The 25,776-nt window shown below is 43.4% G+C and overlaps 2 protein-coding genes across 2 annotated transcripts in view; one reads left to right on the top strand and one right to left on the bottom strand.

Moving 5' to 3' along the window:
• Positions 1-8,004, bottom strand: part of rwdd1 (RWD domain containing 1) — a 31,053-nt gene extending 23,049 nt beyond the window's left edge. Inside the window, exon 1 of the mRNA XM_080192591.1 lies at positions 7,852-8,004. Within this exon, the coding sequence (XP_080048717.1) occupies positions 7,852-7,924 (73 nt within the window). The 5' untranslated portion in view covers positions 7,925-8,004. The remainder of the gene's footprint in view (positions 1-7,851) is intronic.
• A 273-nt stretch (positions 8,005-8,277) lies between these two features.
• The window catches only part of LOC145345502 (calcium homeostasis modulator protein 4-like), a 30,342-nt gene continuing 12,843 nt past the window's right edge, over positions 8,278-25,776 (top strand). The window contains exons 1-2 of the mRNA XM_080193329.1: positions 8,278-8,356; positions 12,387-12,471. Coding sequence (XP_080049455.1) covers positions 12,467-12,471 — 5 coding nt within the window. The 5' untranslated portion in view covers positions 8,278-8,356; positions 12,387-12,466. The remainder of the gene's footprint in view (positions 8,357-12,386; positions 12,472-25,776) is intronic.

Below are 25,776 nucleotides of genomic sequence, written 5' to 3'. Positions count from 1 at the left end.
AATTCCTGGTGCAGACCACCCAAAGTGGATGAAAAGCATCCAAGAAGGGGATGAACACCTCGCGTTTCATCGCCAAGAGCAAGCTGAGGCCCGTGTCGACAGGGAAAGGAGCATATGATAGTACATGGCAACCCAAGCACCCCACCCATCCGTTCCTCCAACCATCATCCGTCCCACCTGCAACAGAGACTGCAAATTCCACTGTGGTAGTTTGAAGGCAAAAGTTATCAGTAGATGTGGCCTTCTTTGTTGTAACAAGTTAATTGCTTCATTAATGTTCTTTAGGGAAAGAAACTGCTGTCCAAATCCAATCTATCCTATAGGTGACTCCAGTTCCACAACCATGTAGATGACTCTTAACTGACCAGGCAAGTTTGGCAAATTGAGCCAAAGCTGCCAGTGCAACTAAAGCTGGGTAACAAATTTGGGCCTTGCTAGTGACACCTACATCTACGAGTAAATGTAAAATGATTTATGAACAGAAGAAATTCACAATTCATTATCCTCGCTGTTCAAAAATCAGTACTCATAAGAAAATAATAGCAAAGTAAATTGACAGGGTTAGCAGATGACTGTTATAGATGTTAACTAGCTGTTACTGGAGTTCCTCTGCTTTGGTAGCATTGGGAATAAGTTGGGAAATACAAGCCATATCACGGGTGAGCTGGGATGCCAAAAATTGGGATTGATTTGACTGGATAATTCCTGGAGTCAGATTGTAATTGGGGGTTTAGAAAGGGGAAGTTGCCAAGCTCTGACAGCAGCATGAGAAAGGTTATCTGGAAGCATCAGATAAAGTAAGAGGATCTTTCTACTTGTGAGAAGAGCAGTGGTTTATTTAGAGTGAGAAGGAACGGGCGTAAGATATGTATCCCCTCAGCTCTTCGTACCCACCCCTATCTTGGGGCACTGCAGGCAAAAGGAGCCACAGTAGCATTGTAAAGAGGGAGGGAGCCTGGGAAAATGTGGACATTCTGTTCATCAGTTCACTTCCTGATTTTAAATTGTTCTAAGCTTTCACTATATGTGAAATACAGGAATCTGTAAGGATCCAGACAAGGCTGCACAATGCAAACATTATGGAGAGCAGGAATGAGCTGACAAGATCCATTAAAGTGCGAGAAGGATCCTTTCAGGGCCACTCCTGAATTTAAGCAAATTACTGTGGATGCTGGAATCTGAAACCAAAAGAGAAAATGCTGGAAAATCTCAGCGGATCTGGTAGCATATGTAAGGAGAGAAAAGAGTGCCACTTCGAGTCCAGGTGACCCTTTGTCAAAGCTAAAAGGCATAGAAAGTGGGAGATATTTATACTGCAGGTTGAGGGAATGAAAGATGAGTTATAGCTACAGAAACAGGGGAAAGACTGCTAATGGCAGTCCATAGAGAGGATAAAGGGCATGAATGGCCAAACGGCAGAGAAGCTGAAATCAAAGGGTAAGCCGTGACAGATGAATTTCTGTGGGGAGTGGGAGATATGGATGGGAAAGAGGTAAAATTTAGAAAAATGGGGAAGGGGGAAGCAAAGAGGGAGGAAACTGGGTTGCAGGGGAGTAGAATTGACAGTGTTACAGTTGATAAGGAGGATGTGCTGGATATTCTGGAGGGTCTGAAAATAGATAAGTCCCCTGGTCCGGATGGGATTTACCCCAGGATTCTCTGGGAGGCAAGAGAAGTGATTGCAGAGCCTCTGGCTCTGATCTTCAGGTCGTCGTTGGCCTCTGGTATAGTACCAGATGATTGGAGGTTAGCGAATGTTGTCCCATTGTTTAAGAAGGGGAACAGAGACTTCCCCGGGAATTATAGACCGGTGAGTCTCACTTCTGTGGTGGGCAAGGTTTTGGAAAAAATTATTAGGGATAGGATTTATAGTTATTTGGAGAGTAATGAGTTGATTGGAGATAGTCAGCATGGTTTTGTGGCGGGTAGGTCGTGCCTTACTAACCTTATTGAGTTTTTTGAGAAAGTGACCAAAGAGGTGGATGGGGGTAAGGCAGTGGACGTGGTGTATATGGATTTTAGTAAGGCGTTTGATAAGGTTCACCATGGTAGGCTTATGCACAAAATGCAGATGTATGGGATTGGGGGTGATCTAGGGAACTGGATTAGGAATTGGCTAGCGGATAGGAGACAGAGGGTAGTGGTTGACGGTAAATATTCATCATGGAGTTCGGTTACAAGTGGTGTGCCTCAGGGATCTGTGTTGGGGCCACTGCTGTTTGTGATTTTTATTAATGATCTGGATGAGGGTATAGTTGGGTGGATCAGTAAATTTGCTGATGACACCAAAGTCGGAGGTGTGGTAGATAGTGAGGAAGGGTGTCATAGTTTGCAGGAAGACTTAGACAGGTTGCAGAGCTGGGCCGAGAGGTGGCGGATGGAGTTTAATGCAGAGAAATGTGAGGTAATTCACTTTGGTAGGAATAACAGATGTGTTGAGTATAGGGCTAATGGGAAGACTTTGAATAGTGTGGAGGAGCAGAGGGATCTAGGTGTATGTGTACATAGATCCCTGAAAGTTGGGAATCAAGTAGATAAGGTTGTTAAGAAGGCATACGGTGTCTTGGCGTTTATTGGTAGGGGGATTGAATTTAGGAGTCGTAGCGTTATGTTGCAACTGTACACAACTCTGGTGCGGCCGCACTTGGAGTATTGTGTGCAGTTCTGGTCCCCACATTACAGGAAGGATGTGGAGGCTTTGGAGAGGGTGCAGAGGAGGTTTACCAGGATGTTGCCTGGTATGGAGGGGAGATCCTATGAGGAGAGGCTGAGGGATTTGGGGTTGTTTTCACTGGAAAGAAGGCGGCTAAGAGGGGATCTTATTGAAACATATAAGATGATTAGAGGTTTAGATAGGGTGGATAGTGATAGCCTTTTTCCTCTGATGGAAAAATCTAGCACGAGGGGGCATGGCTTTAAACTGAGGGGGGGTAGTTATAGGACAGATGTCAGGGGTAGGTTCTTTACCCAGAGGGTGGTGAGGGATTGGAATGCCCTGCCTGCTGCAGTTGTAAATGCGCCTAGTTTGGGGGCGTTTAAGAGGTCTGTGGATAGGTTTATGGACGAAAAGGGATTGGTTTAGGGTAGTGGGTCATTGTTGTTGTTTTTTTTTTAACTGGTCGGCGCAACATCGTGGGCCGAAGGGCCTGTTCTGCGCTGTAATGTTCTATGTTCTATGAAAGATAAGGAAAGGGGGAATAGAGGGAAAAAGTGAAGAAAGACATGAGGATATTGCAGCAGGTCAAAGACAGAAATGTGGGCATGGGAGCAGGATCGTGTGTTAAAATGGCAAGTGATGGGAATATTAGGGTTCTGATTGCACACAGACGGAAGGTGCTCAGCAAAGCGATCACCTTTGCTTGGTCTCTCTAATATAGAGGACACCACATTGGGAGCAGCAAATACAATAGATTCCACTCCTGGATGTAAACATTAGAAATTCAATTGAATAAATAAAGATATCAAATATACAGTAAACACTTGAAAAAAGAAACCCAAGTGCAAGATGGGTAGCGCTGTTAAGAATTGCACCACTTCCACTGCCAAGATGCAACTCAGGAGCTGGGGGGATCAAAGCTGGAGTGAGACATGTGCAGAGAATTCATCTGAGACAAGAACAAGAAATGGGGATTCTATTGAATTTAAATGAAGATGATCAATGACAGGAATGTTTTCCATGATGTCTGCATTATATGCAGGACTTTAAATTAGAAAAACACTGCAGATCTCCTTTTGAAATATGGTCTAGAAAGCCAAGCAAAGATAATTTTCTAAAACATTTGTTTATATATTTGAGAAAACTGCTTTGTACAAATGAGAGCAGAGGGGACAAGAGTCGACTGCAAAACTTAAAATCTACGCAGTCAATTCATTCAAATTTATTTGAAGTCTCAGTCCAGTTACTGAAGCAGATGAGTTTTATACCCTCTCCCAAATGACAATCATACATTGTTCATTCTGCTGACAACTTGAATTCCTAATAGAGCAACCAAAGCATATCCAATGCTGCAGATTTAATAGCTCAATAGCACCACTAGCAGGCAACAACAGATAGCCTTTGCAATAAGCTCAGATAGATGAAGGTGCTGAACGCGAGAAATTATTTTAAATTGATTTTGAATGATGCTTCTCAGGCAAAACAGAATGCGGAAGGAAGATTTAGTGAGCGAATAACAAGAGTGAATAAAGTAGCTGCCAGGATGCAAAGGGACACCAGAACAAACTTAGCAATAGGCAGTATTAGAAGCAAATTCAAGAACGGATAGAGGTCTTGTGGCTCGGTAGGTAATATTCCTTCTTCTGAACTAGAACCTCTGGGTTCAAGTGCTATTGAAGGACTTCTTTAGTCAGGGAAGAAGTATTTGTGACATGGCCAAACAGGTTGATAGTAAACATGCTAATTCTTCCAACATGCCCATGATAGTTAACAGCAGGGGGGACTCCTGGTCAGCCATGCTTGGTGCAGAATGGTTTCACATCAAGCTATAACTACTTGCATCTAACAGAGAGAAATGCCGATGCCCCTCATGTAGGTGATTAAGTACAGGCAGACCAGAGCAGATCCTGATCTAGAATGAGAAAAGGCAGAGGCAAAGACCAATGAGAGAAGAGCAGAACATCCGAATGTTTAATGAGATGTTCCTGCTTTACATTTCTTTTTACCTCGGAGCTTTACTCTACCCACACATTTTCTTGTGTGCACCAGAACATTCCATAATGATTTATTAACTGCTTCAACATTCCACATGCCTTGCCTAAACCTTTTGACAAGATTCCTCATGGAAAACTGATCAAGAAGATCAGAGCACATTGGACCCAAAATTAGCATAGTAGCAGGAGGTAGAGGGTGATGGTTAAAGATTGTGAGTGTGACTGGAAACCTGTGTTCAGTGGTGTTTGGTGGGATCGATGCTGGGTCCCTTGTTGTTTGTAGTGTACATTAAAGATCTAGTATGAACATAGGAGTATGATCAGTAAGTTGAAAATTGGTGATGTGGTAAACAGCAAGGAGGAAAGCCTTAGAATACGGTATGATATTAGCAGCCTGGTTAGATGGGCAGAACAGCGGAAAATGGAATTTAACTCTGAAAACCATGAGGTGACGCATTTTGGGGGAACCAAACAAGACAAGGGAATGCACAATGAATGACAGGATGCTCAGAAGCACAGAGGACCAGAGGGAACTTAAGGTGCATGTCCAAAGATACCTGAAGGCAGTAGGACAGGTAGATAAGGTGGTTAAAAAGGAATATGGGATACTTACATTTATTAGCCGAAGCATAGAATGTAACAGCAGGAAGAATATATTGGATCTGTATAAATTGCTAGCTAGGCCACAGCTAGAATAGTTTGTGCAGTTCTGGTCACCATACCGTAGGAAGGATGTGATTGCACTAGAGAAGACACAGACAAGATTCACCAGGATGTTGCTTGGGCTGGAGCATTTCAGCTCTAATAAGAAACTGATTAGACTGGAACTGTTTTGGTGGTGGGTGGGTGGGTTGGGTACTGAGTTGTACAAAATAATGAAAAACAGAACATACATAGGAAGAAACCTTTCCCTTAGTAATGGGGTTAATAGCCAAAGGGCATACATTTAAGGTCAGAGGCAGGAGATTTAGAATGGATTTGAGAAAAATTCTTTTCACTCAAAGGGTGGTGGGACTTTGGAACCGTCTGCCAGAAAGGGTGGCAGAGGCAGGACACTTATTTCAGTAAGTGTTTGACAAGGTCCCTCATGGCAGGCTGGTGCAAAAGGTTAAATCTCATGGGATTAAAAGTGAGCTAGCTAGATGGGTAGAGAACTGGCTTGGCCATAGAACACAGAGGGTAGCAGTGGAGGGGTCTTTTTCCGGTTGGAGATCTGGGACTATTGGTGTTCCGCAGGGGTCTGTACTGGGACCTCTGCTGTTTGTGATAATATATAAATAATCTGGAAGATGATGTAGCTGGTGTGATGAGTAAGTTTGCAGATGACACAAAGATTGCTGGAGTTGTGGATAGTGATGAACATTGTCAGAGAATACAGCATGATATAGACAGGCTGGAAAACTGGACGGAGAAATGGCAGATGGAATTTAATCCAGATAAATGTGAAGTGACGCATTTCGGTAGATCTAATGTAGGGGGGAGCTACACAATAAATGGCAGAACCATCAGGCGTATAGACACACAGACAGACCTGGGTGTGCAAGTCCACAGATCCTGAAAGGTGGCAGCACAGGTGGAGAGGGTGGTGAAGAAGGCATATGGCATGCTTGCCTTTATTGGACAGGGCATAGAGCATAAAAGTTGGCATATGATATTGAACATAAGAACATAAGAAATAGGAGCAGAAGTGAGCCATCTAACCCTTCGAGCCTGCCCCGCCATTCAATAAGATCATGGCTGATCTGTCGCTGCTCAGTTCCACTTTCCCGCCCTCTCCCCATAACCCTTAATCCCCTCTCTTATCAAAAACCCATCAACCCGCGTCTTAAAAATATTTAGCGAGGCAGCCTCCACCACTTGCAGCTATATAGAACATTGATTAGGCCACATTTGGAATACTGCATCCTGTTCTGGTCGCCACACTACCAGAAGGACATGGAGGCTTTGGAGAGAGTACAGAAAAGGTTTACCAGGATGTTGCCTGGTATGAAGGGTCTTAGCTATGAGGAGAGATTGGGTAAACTGGGATTGTCCTCCCTGGAAAGACAGAGGATGCGGGGCGACCAAATAGAGGTGTATAAAATTATGAAGGGCACAAATAGGGCGAACAGCGGGAAGCTTTTTCCCAGGCCGGAGGTGACGAACATGAGAGGTCACAAGCTCAAGGTGAGGAGGAGGAGGAGGAGGAGGAGGGCAAGGTTCAACACAGATGTCAGGGGGACGGATTTTACACAGAGAGTGGTGGGGGTCTGGAATGCACTGCCAAGCAAGGCGGTTGAGGTAGACACGCTGGGATTGTTTAACACTTATCTAGATAGGGACATGAACAGACTGGGAATGGAGGAATACAAATGAATGGTCTAGTTGGGCGCATGAGCGGTGCAGGCTTGGAGGGCCACAGGGCCTGTTCCTGTGCTGTATTGTTCTTTGACACTCACAACATTTAAGAAATCTTTAGATGAGCACTTGAAATGCCATTGCACACATGAGCATTGTGGCACAGTAGTTAGCATTGGAGTGTGGGGTTTTCACGTTCTCCCCGTGGTTCCTCCGGGAATCTCCCACTGTCTAAACATGAGCAAATTGGTTGAATTGGTCCTGATAAATTGACCTTTAGTGTCCCAAAGTGTAGGTTAGTGGGGTAAACATATGGGGTTGGGGTTATCATGGGTAAGATGCTTTGTCAGACTCAGTGCTGACTCAATGGACAGAATGACCTCCTCCTGCACTGCAGGGATTCTACGACACATAGCTTACGTCCAGATGCTGGAAAATGGGATTAGAACAGGGAAGTGTTTGATAGTCAGCAGACACGATGGACCGAAGGACCTCGTTCTGAGCTGTAAAGCTTCATGTACATTCACAAAACAGAATTTACACATTACTGTGCGAGTCTTTTGAGTTCTACAATTCAATATAGTTGTTCCCAAAATAAAGAGCACCAAGGATCATGAATTCCTTCACTCCCGAGAAGCTTCATGATGCTTTGAGAAGACACTGAGTTAAAAGTGTCACTTATCAAGAATATTCATCCCACTCTTTGGTTGCAGGCTGAGATTAGATCTGCTGCTAGCCTGCCACACCTGCAGCTCCTGCCCATCCTCACATGTCCAGATTAGGCCTCGGAGCTGCCACTGGAGACTAGTCCGGGTTGAAGTCAGGCACTGCTTCCCACTCATCCCGGACGGAGGCCCCCCTCACCTGTGAACGAGTCCGGGTAAATGGATTCCAGCGCCTCCAGCTCGTTGCGCTGCTCCTCGGTGTAATCGGTCATGTTGAGCGGCTGAAAAACTCCATTGAGAGAAACCCGGGGCACCGAGCCAGAACCGGTTTCGCACACGCGCAATAGGCCTCGTGCACGCGCAGTACTCCGCTCGTCCAGTTTACGCAGGCGTAGAAGGCCGGAAGCTGCCGTCGGGCCGCAGTACTGACTGCATCAAATATGGCGTGGATCATGCCGGGGTCCTCCAAGCCGAGCGATATAGGAACTCGGAGGACTGAGAGGGAAGGGAGGGCATTTCTTGACAGCGATTCGTCGTTAGGCCAACGCCGAGCATGCGCAGTTGGTCTGTTTCAGTGAGGTATTTGAGAGCAATGCCATCGGCGGTCATGATCAGAGCTGAGCAGGTGCTGAACTGTCTCGGTGCTGACAGAGGGAGCAAAGCTTTGAAATCCTCTACACCGAAAAAAATGTCCCAACTTAACGGTATGAGTGTGTTATGTACCAAAACAGAAAATGCTGGAAAATCTCAGCGGGTCTGGCAGCATCTGTGGAGGGAGAATAAACATGATGTGGAGATGCTGGCGTTGGACTGGGGTAAACACAGTAAGAAATCTCACAACACCAGGTTAAAGTCCAATGGGTTTATTTGGTAGTCATGATGTGGGTATGCCGGCGTTGGACTGGCGTAAACACAGTAAAAAGTCTGACAACACCAGGTTTTCGTCCAACCTATTTATTTGCTAATGAGGCCAGAACTCTCCATTCACCTGACGAAGGGGCTAACCCCGAAAGCTTGTGAGTATATTATCAAATAAATAGGTTGGACTAAAACCTGGTGTTGTCAGACTTTTTACTTTATTTGGTAGCACAAACCATTAGCTTTCAGAGTGCTGTTCCTTCATCAAGTGAATGGGAGATCTGTTCATAAGAACATAAGAAATAGGAGCAGGAGTAGGCCATCTAGCCCTTCGAGCCTGCCCCGCCATTCAATAAGATCATGGCTGATCTGTCGTGGCTCAGTTCCACATTCCCGCCCTCTCCCCATAACCCTTAATCCCCTCTCTTATCAAAAACCCATCAACCCGCGTCTTAAAAATATTTAGCGAGGTAGCTTCCACCACTTCAATGGGCAGAGAATTCCAGAGATTCACCACCCTTTGAGTGAAGAAGTTCCTCCTCAACTCCGTTCTAAACCACCCCCCCTTTATCTTGAGGCTGTGCCCCCTAGTCCTAGTATCCTTTCTGAGCGGGAAGAGTCTCTCCACCTCTATCCTATCCATCCCATTCATCATCTTATACGTCTCAATGAGATCTCCCCTCATTCTTCTAAACTCTAACGAGTACAAGCCTAATTTATTCAGCCTCTCCTCATAGCTCAACCCCCTCAACTCTGGCATCAGCCTAGTAAACCTCCTCTGCACTCCCTCCAAGGCCGAAATATCCTTGCGCCCAAAACTGCACACAGTACTCCAGCTGCGGCCTCACCAATGCCCTATACAGCCGCAGCAAGACCTCCCTACTTTTATATTCAATCCCCCTCGCGATAAAGGCCAGCATCCCATTCGCCTTCCTGACCACCTGCAAGCTGGGTTTTTGCGACTCATGCACAAGGACCCCGAGGTCCCTCTGCACCGTCGCCTGCTGCAGTTTTTCTCCACGTAAGTAATAATCCTTCCTACCATTCTTCCTACCAAAGTGGACCACCTCGCACTTGCCAACATTAAATTCCATTTGCCATTTCCTGGCCCATTCGCCCAGCCTATCTAGATCCTTTTGTAGCCTCACCCCACCCTCCGCACAATTTGCCTTTCCACCAATTTTGGTGTCATCAGCAAATTTCGACACCCTACACTCGGTTCCCTTCTCCAGATCATCTATATAAATGGTAAATAGCTGAGGCCCCAGCACCGACCCCTGGGGCACTCCACTAGTCACCATCCGCCAATCTGAATAGCACCCATTGACCCCCACTCTCTGCCTCCTATTTGACAACCATCCTCTATCCATGCTAACACCCTACCCCCAACTCCATGCCCCCTGACCTTCTGCAATAACCTCTTGTGAGATACCTTGTCAAATGCCTTCTGAAAATCAAGAACAACCACATCCACCGGCTCTCCTCTATCCACCGCCCTAGACACATCCTCATAGAAGTCCAGTAAATTTGTCAGACACGACTTCCCTTTAACAAAACCGTGCTGCGTCTGCTCTATCAAGCAGTTCCCCTCAAGATGCCTCGCTATTTCCTCCTTGATGACGGATTCTAACATTTTACCTACAACAGACGTTAAACTAACTGGCCTATAATTCCCCGCCTTTTGCCTGGCACCCTTCTTAAACAACAGCGTAACATTAGCCGTTTTCCAATCTTCCGGCACTTCCCCGGAATCCAGCGACGTCTGGAAAATAACCACCAAGGCATCCACTATCACCTCCGCCATTTCTTTCAGGACCCTCGGATGCATTCCATCCGGTCCTGGGGACTTGTCCACAATCAGCCCCTCCAGTCTGTCGAGCACAAACGGCATATAAAGACACAAACTCAATTTACAAAGTAATGATTGGAATGTGAGTCTTTTCAGGTAATCAAGTCTTAAAGGTACAGACAGTGTGAGTGGAGAGAGCATTAAGCACAAGTTAACCAGATGTGTATTGCCAACAATAAATTGAGTTTGAGTCTTTATATGCCCTGTTTGTGAACAGAACTCCAACTGTCCTGATGAAGGAGCAGCGCTCTGAAAGCTTCTGGTTTGTGCTACCAAATAAACCTGTTGGACTTTAACCTGGTGTTGTGAGAGAGAATGGAGCCAAAGTTTCGAGTCAGAGCTGGCCAACGGTCATCCAGATCTGAAACATTTGCTCAATTCTCTCCCCATAAATGCTGTCAGATCTGCTGAGATGTACCAGCATTTTCTGTTTCAGATTCCAGCATCCACAGTAATTTGTTTTTATCTGAGTATTTTATTCCACTGTGTCTCTGTTCATCTTAGCCTCCACCAAGGATACGGTAAAACTGCAGATACACTCTGTCTGTGGATTCCATTTCTGTTTACAATTTATTTATCGACTTCTTAATCCTTGTCTGCAGAGCTTTTTTATTCTCAGCTCTGACGAAGGATCATCCACATTTGCTCTATTCTCCACAGATACTGTCAGACCTGCTGAGATTTTCCAGCATTTTCTGTTTTTGTTTCAGATTCCCGCATCCACAATTATTTGCTTTTAACTTTTTTATTCTTTCCTTTTACACTGTGGGTAGGGGGGAATTCTGCAACTATTGTCCAACATTCCCCATGGATACGAACACACTTCCCGGGAAGCAAGATGATATCATTACTATCCCGTATGCGCAGGCCAGTGCACCTGCACAGACAACTGTATTAAAGTTTATTTATTACTGTTACATGTAGGCTTATATTAACACTGCAATGAAGGTACTGTGAAAATCCCTGAGTCATCATATTAGAACATAGAACATAGAACACTACAGCACAAACAGGCCCTTCGGCCCACGAGTTGCGCCGATCACATCAACACCTATCTATAACCCCCAATCCCATAAAACCCCATATACTCATCCAGAAGTCTTTTAAAAGACCCCAGCGAGTTGGCCTCCACCACCACTGATGGCAGACGATTCCACTCACTCACCACCCTCCGAGTGAAAAACTTACCCCTAACATCACTTCTGTACTTTCCTCCCCGCACCTGTTCAGCTACACTGAGGGAGAATTTAGCATAGCCAATGCACCTCTAACCAGCATAACTTTCTAACTGTGGAAGGAAACTCACTAAGACACAGGGAGAATATGCAGATTCCGCACGCTCAGTGACCCAAGCCAGGAATCAAACCTGGGTCCCTGGTGCTGGGAAGCAGCAGTGCTCACCACTATGCCACCATGCTGCCACGTAAGATGAAGTAGAAAATCCAGATCCATTTGTGGATTAGTCCACAGATTTGTGTCTGCAATAGTGGCTAATAGACCAAAGTAACAGTTGGCATTATGAGACAGTCTCATTATACAAGATGCTAAAAAGATTTATTACAACAAATGAATCTTATTCCACATAAAACACTGCATGGACCATCCTTATAAAAACAGCAACCCCTAATGGGCTAGGTTGGGGTGGGCTTGATATGAGATTTGCATCTCTGCAAAGCATTACACTGACATCCTCCTGGACCATCAACTCACTTGGGGTTTATTGAAGAAATTAAAACAGAAAAGGCTGGAAATAAACGTCTGAAGATCTGGCAGCATCAGTGAAGAGGGATATAGAGTACCTCAGTATCCAGATCTGGGAGGTTAAACACATCAGAAAAGGTTTAACATTTCCGAAGAAAAGAGGCTTGGGAGCAGTGACTTGATAAAGGTCTGAGGGTAAATGTGGAAATATGTTTTATTTAAGTGGGGAACAAAACTAAGCTAACACTAAGTATAAGATTGTTCTTAATAAAAACAATAGGGAATTCAGGAGAAAATTCTTTATACTATCTGTTCTCTACTTACAGGCTGTAGATGCCTCCCCTGACTGTGACAACCATCTGTGGCTGAGCACTGTGCCAGAAACCCCCACACCAGATTGCTGTGCATGAGGTGATGACCACACACTGCACACACTACACTGGGCATGACTGACATGCCTTCCCCCTCCCTGGACTGGGCCAAAGACTGTCTTTGGAAGCTCAGTTCTTGGTGTCCTGGCCATCATTGCTTGCTGAATTAGCACCACCAAAAGTAATTATTACTATTGCTGTTTATGCCCCATTTCCCTATACTGTTTCTCCTTTTGGCCCAACACAGGAAAGGAAAAAAGAAGCTTATCCAGAGGTGCCCATTAAAATCAAAAATGATGCAATTTGGGCGGACCTCTGACAGATTAAGTAATCCGTAGCGATTTTAGCTGCCCACTCCTCCAGTCTCTGCTTTGTGGGTAGGGTTAAAATATATCCCAGGGAATTATAACTGTGATGTGGAGATGTGGCGTTGGAGTAAGAAGTCTTACAACACCAGGTTAAAGTCCAACAGCATTATTTGGAATCATGAGCTTTCGGAGCACTGCTCCTTCATCAGGCTACTGATTCCAAATAAAGTTGTTAGACTTTAACCTGATATTGTGAGATTTCTAATTGTAACTGTGTAAAAGGCATTGTGCCTGTAGGTGAACGTTATATTGTGGGAACCATTTAACAAATATGAATTAATGTACTCTTTCCCAGTTAACCCCGTTATTTACAATAACCGTTAACATACAAAATAGGAGCAGGAGTAGTCTGTTCATCCTTTTGAGTCCTTGAAGATCATGGCTAACCAATTCATCTCAGAAAATATCCAACAAGTTTAAATTTCGTAAAAATGGCAAGAAATGAAAATTGTTGGGGTTCTGAAGTTATTTTTTTCTTTGAGTTGGGTGGAGCCAGGATAGGGAAGCTTTAGTACATTTGAGAAAAAGCCAGATAAGTATGAAGGAGGAAGACATTGATGGATATATTAGTAGCGTACAAGATGGATAAATAGAGTGGCAAGAGTCTTGTATGAACCATAAACACCAAATGGCCTCTTTATTGTGCTATAAATTTTATGTGAATGTCACTTCATGAAATAATTGGAACCTTATGTTGTTCATTGTGATTTGAAGTTCCTGACTTTCTGAGTAGTGGAGAGAAAAGATCCAAGAACAAACAAGACAAGGGAAAGGGAGAGTGAAACAGGCAAGAAGAGCCTGAAGGCCAAAAACTGCAAGAAGAGAAGTCACTCTATGCGTCCCTTTAATTCATAATACTGGAAATACGTAGCCCACTTTAGACTTTAAACCAATGCCTTAGTTTATTACTAAGGCCACGGTAGTGTGTGAGTGCTCTAAGGTGCCTCTTCAGAGGCATGTGTTCAAATCCCACTGCTGCCACACAACGTTTACAGCCCCAGTGGCCTAATGGACAAAGGCGCTGGCTTCGCTAAGCCAGGGATTGTGGGTTTGAATTTCATCTGGGGTGTTGCTAATTTTTAGGGTGGCATGGTAGCACAGAGGTTAGCACTGCTGCCTCACAGGGACTATGAGGAGAGGCTGAATAAACTAGGCTTGTACTCGTTAGAGTTTAGAAGAATGAGGGGAGATCTCATTGAGACGTATAAGATGATGAATGGGATGGATAGGATAGAGGTGGAGAGACTCTTCCCGCTCAAAAAAGACAGTAGGACTAGGGGGCACAGCCTCAAGATAAAGGGGAGGCGGTTTAGAACAGAGTTGAGGAGGAACTTCTTCACTCAAAGGGTGGTGAATCTCTGGAATTCTCTGCCCGTTGAAGTGGTGGAGGCTGCCTCGCTAAATATTTTTAAGAAGCGGGTTGATGGGTTCTTGATAAGAGAGGGGATTAAGGGTTATGGGGAGAGGGCGGGAAAGTGGAACTGAGCCACAACAGATCAGCCATGATCTTATTGAATGGCGGGGCAGGCTCGAAGGGCTAGATGGCCTACTCCTGCTCCTATTTCTTATGTTCTTATGTTCTTATGGACTCAGGTTTGATTCCCGACTTAGGTCACTGTCTGTGTGGAGTTTGCACATTCTCCCCATGTCTGCGTGGGTTTCCTCTGGGTGCTCCCGTTTCCTCCCACTGTCTAAGGACATGCTGGTTAGGTGTGTTGGCTGTGCAAAATTCTCTCTCTGTGTATGCAAACAGGTGCCAGAGTGTGGTATCTAGGGGAGTTTCACAGAAACTTAATTGCAATGTTAATGTAAGCCTACTTGTGACACCAATAAATAAACTTTTTATTTTAACATTTATCTGAGAACTTCAAAAACATGATTCTAACTTTATCTCATTGAAGTAATCTCATGGCTGAATTTTTTGTCAGTCTGTTTCCTTAGGAATTAGGCGTTCAGAAACCCCCAAAACCAACAAGTGGTGTCCTAGATGAGACTGGCTAGGCTGTGTAAACTTTTGGGGGAAATGTCAGATCCTAGTTCAGTCAGCATGAATTTTGGAAGGGAAAGACTTCATGCAGTGTCAACCTTTTTTAAACCAACGAGCAATCAAAGGTACTTACGTAAGAGTAAAATAAAGGACGGAACTCTCCGGCTTTAAGGCTAAGTGGAGTGACGGGGGCAGGAACATGGAGCATTTCCCACTGCAGAGGCCAACAGAAAACACGCCAAATCTTGCACACAGGTGTTTCACGTTGTATTAAGTGGTGGGGCAGACTCGATTGTGCATAGTCCGCCATCATGTCCAGGCACCATATTGAAAAGATGTCCAAAATCAATAACCCGCTGTTGAAGAAAGAAGGTGGACTTCTTGAAAATGAAGCCAAATTTTTGGGAACGCTTGGTGAGGCCAGAAGATGGACCTGAGAATGAAGATGGATTTCCATGAACATTCTGAGGCTGGATGATGGATCCAAACCAGGACACCTAATCAGAAAGGTTCATGTGCAGATGGTCCCACGACCCACTGCTGTGTTGTTCTAGGGTTGCAGGCAGCCTCCATCCCAAGCTCCAAAGGCAGTCCCAGCTTAGATAAGTCCCAACATCTGCACACATCTTGTTTTAAACATGCTTCACATTTCCCTGCTTGCTGGCATATTTTCCTGCCATAATCACCAAAAAATATGGCATGGGGACATGGTCGGTCAGGTCTTCTACCGCATCACACTATGGGATGCAAGTGAAGTTCAAGCTGGACTCTGACAAGTTTTCCAACCCACCAAAGAAGATCCCGCTGTAAATTTGCACCAGCATAAAACGAATTTCTAGTCATAAGAACATAAGAACATAAGAAATAGGAGCAGGAGTAGGCCATCTAGCCCTTCGAGCCTGCCCCGCCATTCAATAAGATCATGGCTGATCTGTCGTGGCTCAGTTCCACTTTCCCGCCCTCTCCCCATAACCCTTAATCCCTTCTCTTATCAAAAACCCATCAACCTGCTTCTTAAAAATATTTAGCGAGGCAGCCTCCACCACTTCAACGGGCAGAGAATTCCAGAGATTCACCACCCTTTGAGTGAAGAAGTTCCTCCTCAACTCCGTTCTAAACCGCCTCCCCTTTATCTTGAGGCTGTGCCCCCTAGTCCTACTGTCTTTTTTGAGCGGGAAGAGTCTCTCCACCTCTATCCTATCCATCCCATTCATCATCTTATACGTCTCAATGAGATCTCCCCTCATTCTTCTAAACTCTAATGAGTACAAGCCTAGTTTATTCAGCCTCTCCTCATAGCTCAATCCCCTCAACTCCGGTATCAGCCTAGTAAACCTCCTCTGCACTCCCTCCAGGGCCAAAATATCCTTGCGCAGGTGCGGCGCCCAAAACTGCACACAGTACTCCAGCTGCGGCCTCACCAATGCCCTATACAGCTGCAGCAAGACCTCCCTACTTTTATATTCAATCCCCCTCGCTATGAAGGCCAGCATCCCATTCGCCTTCCTGACCACCTGCTGCACCTGCAAGCTGGGTTTTTGCGATTCATGCACAAGGACCCCGAGGTCCCTCTGCACCGTCGCCTGCTGCAGTTTTTCGCCACGTAAGTAATAGTCATCTCGCCATATTCTCCCACTGTGTCTACCATCAACCCAGTGGCAGAGGCTCTGGAGAATTCCACTCGAAGAATAGATAAAGAATGGCTAAAGTTGTGTCATTCAAAACGTGAAATGCCCTTTGAGTAGAACCTGGAGTTTATCCAAGATAGGGTAAGTTGAAAGTTAAAAAGTTATAATTTTCACTTTTTGCTCTCAAAGAGATGATGTGATTTTGAATTGGAAAAACCTGGAAGTAGAATGATGGAACCCATTGGTTTGTGATTTGGAGCTGTGCAAAAAGCATATGACCCTTTTGTTGTTGCAGCAGCATATCTCCAACCTGAATACTAGCACAAATCTGTAGATCAAAAAGCTATAAACCAGTTGAAACATTAGAAGGAGGAATAAAAAAATGTGAATCGATTGTGACCAAAACAAGCCAATGAGAGAACAATTCAAAAAGCCAAAAAATTCTCAGATGTTGAAATCATCACTTAGGCTGATAATAAATGCTTTCTCTGTCGAGAAAATGCTTTTAAGGTTGTGCAGAAAGGAAATAGGATCAGAAGAAAATAAATAAGTTGAAAAGCCCAGATCAATAGTTAAAACTGCTATGAGACAGGAAGGGATTTTAAGGGATTTTGTTTTCATTATTTGTGTGTAAATGTTGGAAGCTGCATATCTCTCTTCACTTATGTGTATATTTGTGCTCTTTTCTGCAGAGTCAAAAGTTTTTAACCCATTATTGTCTGAACTTTATTATTGCAATCATAAGTTTGTTACTTGTTCTTTCAATACACATTTTTTGTGGCAAACTTGAGTCATATTTCCGTAGTGAACTCGATGAAGCTGTGAGTTCCTTGGGCTTGTAATCAATTTTTTACACTTTAAATTCATAATCCATTACAGAAATCAACCTTTCAAAATTTCATGAAAGTATAGTATGAATGTTATTGTTGAGCCTGCTTACTATACTCCTTATATACCTATGACTGTGTGGCCAAATTCCCCTCCAACTTTGCTGAAGTTTGCTAAAGACACCACTGTACTGGATCAGATCTCAAACAATCATGAGTCGGAGCACTGGAAAGAGACAGAGAGTCCGGTGAACTGGTGCAATGACAATAATCTCTCCTTCAGTGTCAGCAAAATGAAGTTGATTGTCATCGACTTCAGAAAGCGTAATGGAGGACATTCCCTTGTCTACGTCAATGGGGATGAAGTGGAAATGGCTGAGAGCTTCAAGTTTCTAGATGTCCAGATCACCAATGACCTGTCCTGGCCCTCCATACCATCACTATAATTAAGAAAGCTCGCCAATGCCTCTAATTTCTCAGGATGCTAAGGAAACTTGGTTTGTCCACTACAACTCTCGCCAATCTTTACAGAAGCACCATAGAAAGCATTCTTTCTAGTTGTATCACAGTTTGGTATGGTTCCTATTCTGTCCAAGACCCCTAGAAACTACAAAGAGTCAAGAACGAAGCCCAGTCCACCAGCTTCCCATCCACTGACTCTACTTACGCTTTCCACTGCCTCAGAAAAGCAGCCAGTGTAATCAAGGACCCTACTCACCCTGGACAAACTCTCTTCCATCTTCATTCATTGAGAAAAAGATACAAAAGCATGAGGCCACACACTAACTGACTCAAGGATATCTTCTTCCCTGCTGTGATCACACTTTTGAATAGACCGATCTCATATTAAGCTGATCTTTCTCTATACCCTAGCTATGACTGTAACACTACATTCTGCACCCTCTCCTTCCTTCTCTGTGTATCGTTTTCTTTGCCTGTACAGCATGCAAAAAACAATACTTTTCATTGTATACTAATACATGTGACAATAATAAATCAAATCAAAAATTTGTTTCAATGTAAGAATATGCGGCCAGAATTGTAAAAAAAGACATAAAAATTGCATTCCATTTTTAATTCGGATTGCTGGTTTATGTGTTATTCTAGTCTGAAATTTATTTTTTCAACTGTGGAAAAGAATAGTGCTTTCTGGAAGAGATAACTTTTGGCTTTGAAAATGCCTGGTAGAAATCTCATTTGAACTATTCTAAACATGTTGCTTTAATTTGACTAGCACTTAGAAAAACTGCTGTTGGTATTCAAGGCAAGTCTTAAAGACCATTGTCATGCGAGCTTATGTAACAAACATCCAAATTAGAAAATTAGTTTAAGGGAGGAAAAAAAAACTAAAGCAATATCAGAAGATTCTGTGACCCTGTTCTTCAGTTAATGTTTGCAAGGTCATAGCGACATCGGTTTAAAAAGCTCATACAATTCTTTAGCTCTAAAATTAAGTGTTTTATTTAACTGTAAAAGCTAGCCTTCCTTTGGTTTTATTTTTCTATCTATGGTTCTGTTATTGTCATATGAAAAGGCACTTAAAGAGCAGAAGAATTATATAATTTTTCTTTTCTCCTTAGAATAAGCACTATTTTGTGTTTAGTGAATAAATGTGAATTAAATTGGGTGTATTGAGGTTACTTGACTTGTTTTGGAAACTAGAATTGCATTAGTGGTCTCAGCAACATCCTAGTTGTGTCAAAGTATGTGGGAGTAGTTAATTCTGGATAATAAATTTCACTTATTTGAAGCTTGTTAATTGTTAATGTTAAATTCTCTATGAAATGGACATACATATAAACAATCAGATCAGAAGCAGGAGTAGGCAGTTTGGCCCCTCAACTGCTCTGCCATTCAGTAAGATCATGGTTGGTCCATTTCCTTATTTCCACAATCCTGCCTCCCCAATAACTTTTCACCTCCTGCTTTTCAAGAGTCTACCTCTGTCTTAAAAATATTTGGAGCCTGGTTTTCTGGTCCCAACCAACGAATGCTCAGATCCCATTATGGCCGGAAACTCTCACAAAATGGACGTAGCAGACCTTCCCCTAACTGTGATGTTCACACCGAGTGAGAGAATGAATATGATTACCATACATTTAAATATATTTACATATTCAAAATCACCTTAATGCCATTTCTTCCGAGAATGTCAAATGTTCCCACTCGCCAGCATTACGTCACACCAGCTGGAATCACTACTGGCCGACAAGAACAGAGACCAGACATGATGGCCATGTCAGGGCTTTGAGACCAATGTAGCTCTCTGGAAGTCAGGGACATGACTGACACCCTGGCAATGCCAATCACGCAGTGCCAACCTGGCAGTCAGACTTGCCGTTGTCTTTAGGCCCTGTCCCTCTCAATCACATTGCAAAATGTGCCTCCCCTGAAAAAGAAATAAGAAAGTGTTGGAAGATTGTGATCAGGATCCCGCCCAAACCAATGGAAATCGCACCCAGTTTCCCGCCCGAGATGATATTGCCATTTCTTTTGGAAAATTCCGCCTCCTGCTTCCGCCACTTTTTGAGGCAGAGAACTCCAAAGACTCATGACCCTCTGAGAAACAAAATGTATTTTCATTATTGTGTTTAAATGAGCAATCCCTTATTTTTAAATATTTACCATGAATTCCAGAATTTACCCCCAAAAGAGGAAATATGCTTTCCATATCCACCCTGTCAAGGCCCCTCAGGATCTTATATGTTTCAATCGAGTTGCCTCTTACTCTTCTAAACTCTACTGGATATCCTGTCCCAGCTTTCCTCACGAGACACCTTCCCACACCATGTATGAGTCTAATAAACCTTCTTTTCACCCTTTGTTAAATAAGGAGACAAATACTGTACACAGTACTCCAGGTAGTGTCACCAATGCCCTGTGTAACTGACACATCTTGCCAACTAGAAAATAATCCATTTATGCCTACTCTGTGTTTCCTGTTAGCTAACCAATCTTCTATCCATGCCAATTTGTTATCCCTACATCATGATCTTTTATTTTCCACAATAACTTTGATGTGGCATCTTATCAAATGCCTTTCGGAATCTGAATTAGAAGTTAAGATATTTGAATTGATTCTGATTGCGTAATCATCCTGATTATAAAATAAATCTTGGGTGAAAAACATTTTACAGAAGTGCTAAATGTCTGAAAACAACTGAATTATTACCTAAGATTCTGTCTTTTCCCATTAGAATGTGCCCTTGGCAATAATAACATTGCAAATGATTTTCATTGTTTTCACCCCTAAAGGATAAAATCTATGCAAAGGTGAAGGAAGCTATAATAAATAAAAGTTTAAAATGGGATTTTGTTTTTTTTTTAATTTACCACACAATCTCTGTATTGATCAATGTAACATATTGAACATTATTAAATTTTAAGTTTCTAAATTGATGGTTATGACGGGACATATTAACCCATTGGTCTCTTGGGCAGAGCCATGAGGCTTTTCGTTATTATTGTGTTTTTTTTAAAAAAAAGTTCCCAGGGCTACATTAGTAACATGAGATATTTGACAAGGGATCCAGGTGTCTTATAGATTCAAGAAGTTATCTACAGGCATAAAACTTGGACTGAAGATTTTGGGGAGCAATCTGACCAAAACAGTTCTAAGTGCCGAGTGAGCATGAAAATGGAAGAGAATCACACCTATATTTTGGGCAAGTTCACAGGGACTATTTATGGCACTTAGAAAAGAAATTGAGGCAAGTATGATGCTCACCAGTAGGGGGAGTGGATTCACCTTTTAAACTTTTGGCCTTCAGCATTCAGGCTATTTGTTACCATCTGAGACAAAATGTCAGATTTTCTGGCCGTGCTCATCCCAAGACCAGAAAATCCTGCCCAAGGTAAATGAACCTTTGATTGATTCATGTCTCGCTTGCTACGACTCCCATGATGGGCAGGACAGTTCTTGGGAATGGGAGATATGATAGTTACCTCTAAACTGATTGTAAGCACTTCTGTCTCTGATATAATCTAAAATCACCCACTCTGGATTTAATCCTTTCTGGAATTGGAACTGATAAAATAAATTTATATGAGTTACTATTTCGAGCATTCAAATGGAAACTTATTTTCTTAAAAAGCTAACGGAAGTCTTGGGGGGTGGGGAGCCAGCAGGAGTGATCTTACTGAAAAAACTCTAAATGCTAAACAACTGTAAAAAGGGAAGAAATTTGCACCATTTTTGGAGGGGACTTAAAAATTGAGTCTTATCTGACTCTGTTAAAAAAAGTGGCCAAACCTGTTTCCTGCCAGCAGGGGGAGTGGGCAGGGCTGAGCTTACCCAAAACCCAGCTGATAGCAGCAGAGGGCGCAATTGCATATGCTCAGATCTCTATTCTATGAGCACAGAGATTTGCCAGTCACTGCATCCCCCAACTAATGTAGGCCTTCTAGCTGAACCCCCTCTACCCACTACTATGAGGTTCCATGGCTGATCCTTCCCCCACCTGGATTGATCGCCATCCATTCCCACTCAGACCAATCACTGCCTCCCCCAAATACACATAGATCAGCCAATCACCGATTTCAAAGCACGCAGCAGTTACCCCCACTGAACACTGTTGCAGAGTGTGCAACAGTCCCCTTCGATTGGGTCTCCTCTGTCTTCTGCCCCCAGTAGACCTCACCCTCTCAGCACTACCCAGTGGGCATGGTCAGGGTGCCAGGATGGCTGTGTCAGGCTGGTACTGCCCAAAGGGCACCTGCTTTTTCTCTTGACCATAAGAAGTCTGACAACACCAAGTTTAAGTCCAACCGATTTATTTGATAGTAAACTCACAAGCTTTCGAGGTTTACCTCTTTGTCAGGTGAATGAAGAGTTCTGGCCTCAGACAGAGCATATAAAGCACAGACAGTTTACAGATTACTGATTACAGATTACTGACCACTGAAATGTTCACCAACAGGAAGGGAACAATCTTGCCTGGTGATTGTCGAGCGATGTTCATTCATCTGTTGTTGTAGCGTCTGCATGGTCTCCCCAATGTACCATGCTTCGGGACATCCTTTCTTGCAACGTATCAGGTAGACAATGTTGGCCGAGTTGCAAGAGTATGTACTGTGTACCTAGTGGATGGTATTCTCATGATATCATCCATGTCGATGATCCAGCATGTCTTGCAGAGGTTGCTGTGGCAGGGTTGTGTGGTATTATGGTCACTGTTCTCCTGAAGGCTGGGTAGTTTGCTGCAAACAATGGTCTGTTTGAGGTTGCGTGGTTGTCTAAAGGCAAGAAGTGGGGGCGTGGGGATGGCGCTGGCGAGATGTTCGTCTTCATCAATAATATGTTGAAGACTCCGGAGGAAATGTCGTAGCTTCTCCGTTCTGGGGAAGTACTGGACAATGAAGGGTACTCTGTCCACCATGTCCCGTGTTTGTCTTCTGAGGAGGTCGGTGCGGTGCAGTTCCGCACGCATGAGGACGGTCTCAACAGGGATCTTGGATTCATGTCGCACTATCTGTAACTCCCATGACTTGCCTGGGTTTGCAAAACCTCACTTACTGTACTGTCTGGAGACAATACACATCTCTTTAACCTGCGATCAGCACTCCTTCCACTCACATTGTTGGCCACTTTAAGACTTGAGTAGCAGGTTAGGTGTAAAGATTCACATTCTAATCAGTCATCTGTGAACTGTCTGTGCTTTATATGCTCTGTCTGAGGCCAGAACTCTTCATTCACCTGACGAAGAGGTAAACCTCGAAAGCTTGTGAGTTTACAATCAAATAAATCGGTTGGACTTAAACCTGGTATTGTCAGACTTCTTACTGTGTTTACCCCAGTCCAATGCTGGCATCTCCACGTCATTTTCTCCTGACCTCCAGGGGGAGCTTCATTGCTGTCGAGTCCTACTGGGACTGTTGATGGGGGCCATACGTGATCCTCACTGAAGACAATCTTCACTGGCATGGCTGCTAAGGCAAGTGAGCCTGGACGATAGCTTCCCAGAATAATATTTAAATGCTATTTAACATTTATCTTGCCTGATATCCAGTGCTGTTAAATTCACGGGAAGACAAAAATGGCTCTCTCACAATCTTACTGGCTCTCTCCACCCATCAGCTGGCAGGGCAAGAAGGAAAGATCATGGCCTTGGTGTTTCTTGCATATCAATAAACAGGAGGTACTTCTGGAGAAGAATGAATTGAACACAACGAACCCTATTAGCCCAACAGCACTGTTATTTGCATTTTGGATAATTTTGAAACACGAAAATAACCGTGAGGCACAATTTAGCAAGTTAGATTTGGGAAAATAAAAAAAGAAAAAAAAATTATTTGTAACTGGGACCAACTGCAGGGAAGTCCATGTTGAATAATTTTAATAATTTTAGTTACGCTGAATTATCAAAGATCGAAGTGTATTAATCAATTAACACAATACAGTATAGTATGCGAGTCTCTCCCTTTAGGTGCACTCCTACTTGACAGGTGATGTGTGCCATATTGCCTTCGGCTAAAGTAAGATTACATTTTGTTGTTTTATCAAAGGACAAATGTTGAAGGGAATCACTGCTATTTTTTATGGCTTGGTTAGAGAATACATCTGAAGTTTCTTGTCATTCACCAAATGCTGCAGAAATGCTACGGAGATGAGTCTTTAGGAAGTGGTTTGACACATGCTATATTCACCTCAAAGATTTGTTGTATGAAGTAAAGCAGCTTTAGCTCTCAAATTACAGTTTTATGTCTTAAATTGCCTTTTTTTAACCCTAAAGTGCCTTAGAGAGAAATATTCACTCCAAAGCATAAAATCATATTTGTGCATTGCTTTTTTTTAATCTGTTTTTGTAAGAGTGTTGTAGTGATGGAGCTTTTGTGACATTTATTTCTTATGAATGTGCAATGTATTAAATAGAATATGGTCGTTTGTAATGTGTCCATTGCTCCCTCAACTTTAGCACACCAATCAACATTTCATATTGATTTTCTATGTACCATTGTAATTTTATAAGTGCTGTATTAGTTTAAGCTTCTGCAATTGTATTTTTAGTTATTTGTTTTTAAGTAACTTGCTTCAGGCATCAGCAGTCACTAAGTAGTTACATGTTTGTGTTTGAACTTCACAGAAAGGAAATCTATTATTACTAAGCAACACACACATCCTCTTATCATAAGTAAGCAGATACACAAATTATCTTGCGGTGTCTTCTTATCTTAGTGGTAAAGCAATGGCCTCAATACAATAATAGCGAAAAACTATGAAGAGGATAGTCCCACAAGTGACTGACATTTTAGAAAACCAGTTAACCGTTGTTTAAAAAGGGTAGGAGGGATAGCCCGGGTAACTATAGGCCGGTGAGTTTAACGTCAGTGGTAGGCAAGTTGATGGGGTGGATTCTTAGGGATAGGATGTATGAGCACTTAGAGCGTTGCGATCTGTTTAAAGATACACAGCATGGCTTTGTAAAGGGGAAGTCTTGCCTTACGAATCTGGTAGCATTCTTTGAGGAGGTGACAAAAACGGTCGACGAAGGACGAACCGTTGATGTCGTCTATATGGATTTCAGTAAGGCGTTTGACAAAGTCCCTATGGTAGGTTGGTAGAGAAGATTAAAGCTCATGGGATACGTGGCCAGGTATCTAGATGGGTAGAGAACTGGCTTGCAAAGAGGAGTCAGAGAGTAGTAGTGGAGGGGTCCTTTTCTAGCTGTAGGTCTGTCACTAGTGGTGTGCCGCAGGGCTCAGTACTGGGACCTCTTCTCTTTGTAGTGTATATAAATGATTTGGAAGAGGGAGTAGGTGGTGTGATCAGCAAATTTGCTGATGACACCAAGGTGGCTGGATTGGCGGGCAGTGACGAGCAGTGTCTGGCAATACAACGGGATACTGATAGGCTGGTGTATTGGGCAGATACATGGCAAATGGAGTTTAATCCGGATAAATGTGAGGTGATGCATTTTGGCTGGAATAATGTACGGGGGAGTTATATGATAAAGGGTAAGCCCATAAGGAGTATAGAATCTCAGCGAGACCTGGGGGTGTAAGTGTACAAGTCTTTGAAGGTGGCAGTGCAAGTGGAGAGTGTGGTAAAGAAAGCCTATGGTATGTTAGCCTTTATAGGAAGCAGTATAGAATATAAGAGCTGGAGTCTAATGTTGCAGTTGTACAGAACGTTGGTTAGGCCGCATTTAGAGTACTGCGTCCAGTTCTGGTCGCATTACTACCGGAAGGACGTGGAGACTCTGGAGAGAGCGCAGAGGAGGTTTACCAGGACGTTGCCTGGTATGGAAGGACTGGGGTATGAGGAAAGATTGAATAACTTGGAGGTCTTTTACCTTGAAAGACAGTGACTGAGGGGGTATCTAATAGAGGTATATAAGATTATGAAGGGTAAAGATAGAGTAAACAGAAGTAAGCTATTTCCTATGATAGAGATACATAGGACAAGGGGCCATGGGCTTAAGGTGAGGGGGAAGAGGTATAACACAGATATTAGAGGGAGGTTTTTCACACAGAGGGTAGTGGGGGTATGGAATGCTCTGCCAAGTAAGGTGGTGGAGGCAAGCACGCTAGAGTCAT

Source organism: Carcharhinus amblyrhynchos, chromosome 7 (genome assembly GCF_965287045.1).
Source record: "Carcharhinus amblyrhynchos chromosome 7, sCarAmb.v2.hapA, whole genome shotgun sequence".
Lineage (NCBI taxonomy): Eukaryota > Metazoa > Chordata > Chondrichthyes > Carcharhiniformes > Carcharhinidae > Carcharhinus > Carcharhinus amblyrhynchos.
The sequence above is the reverse complement of the archived record's forward strand: the minus strand, read 5'-3'. Positions and strand labels throughout refer to the sequence as shown.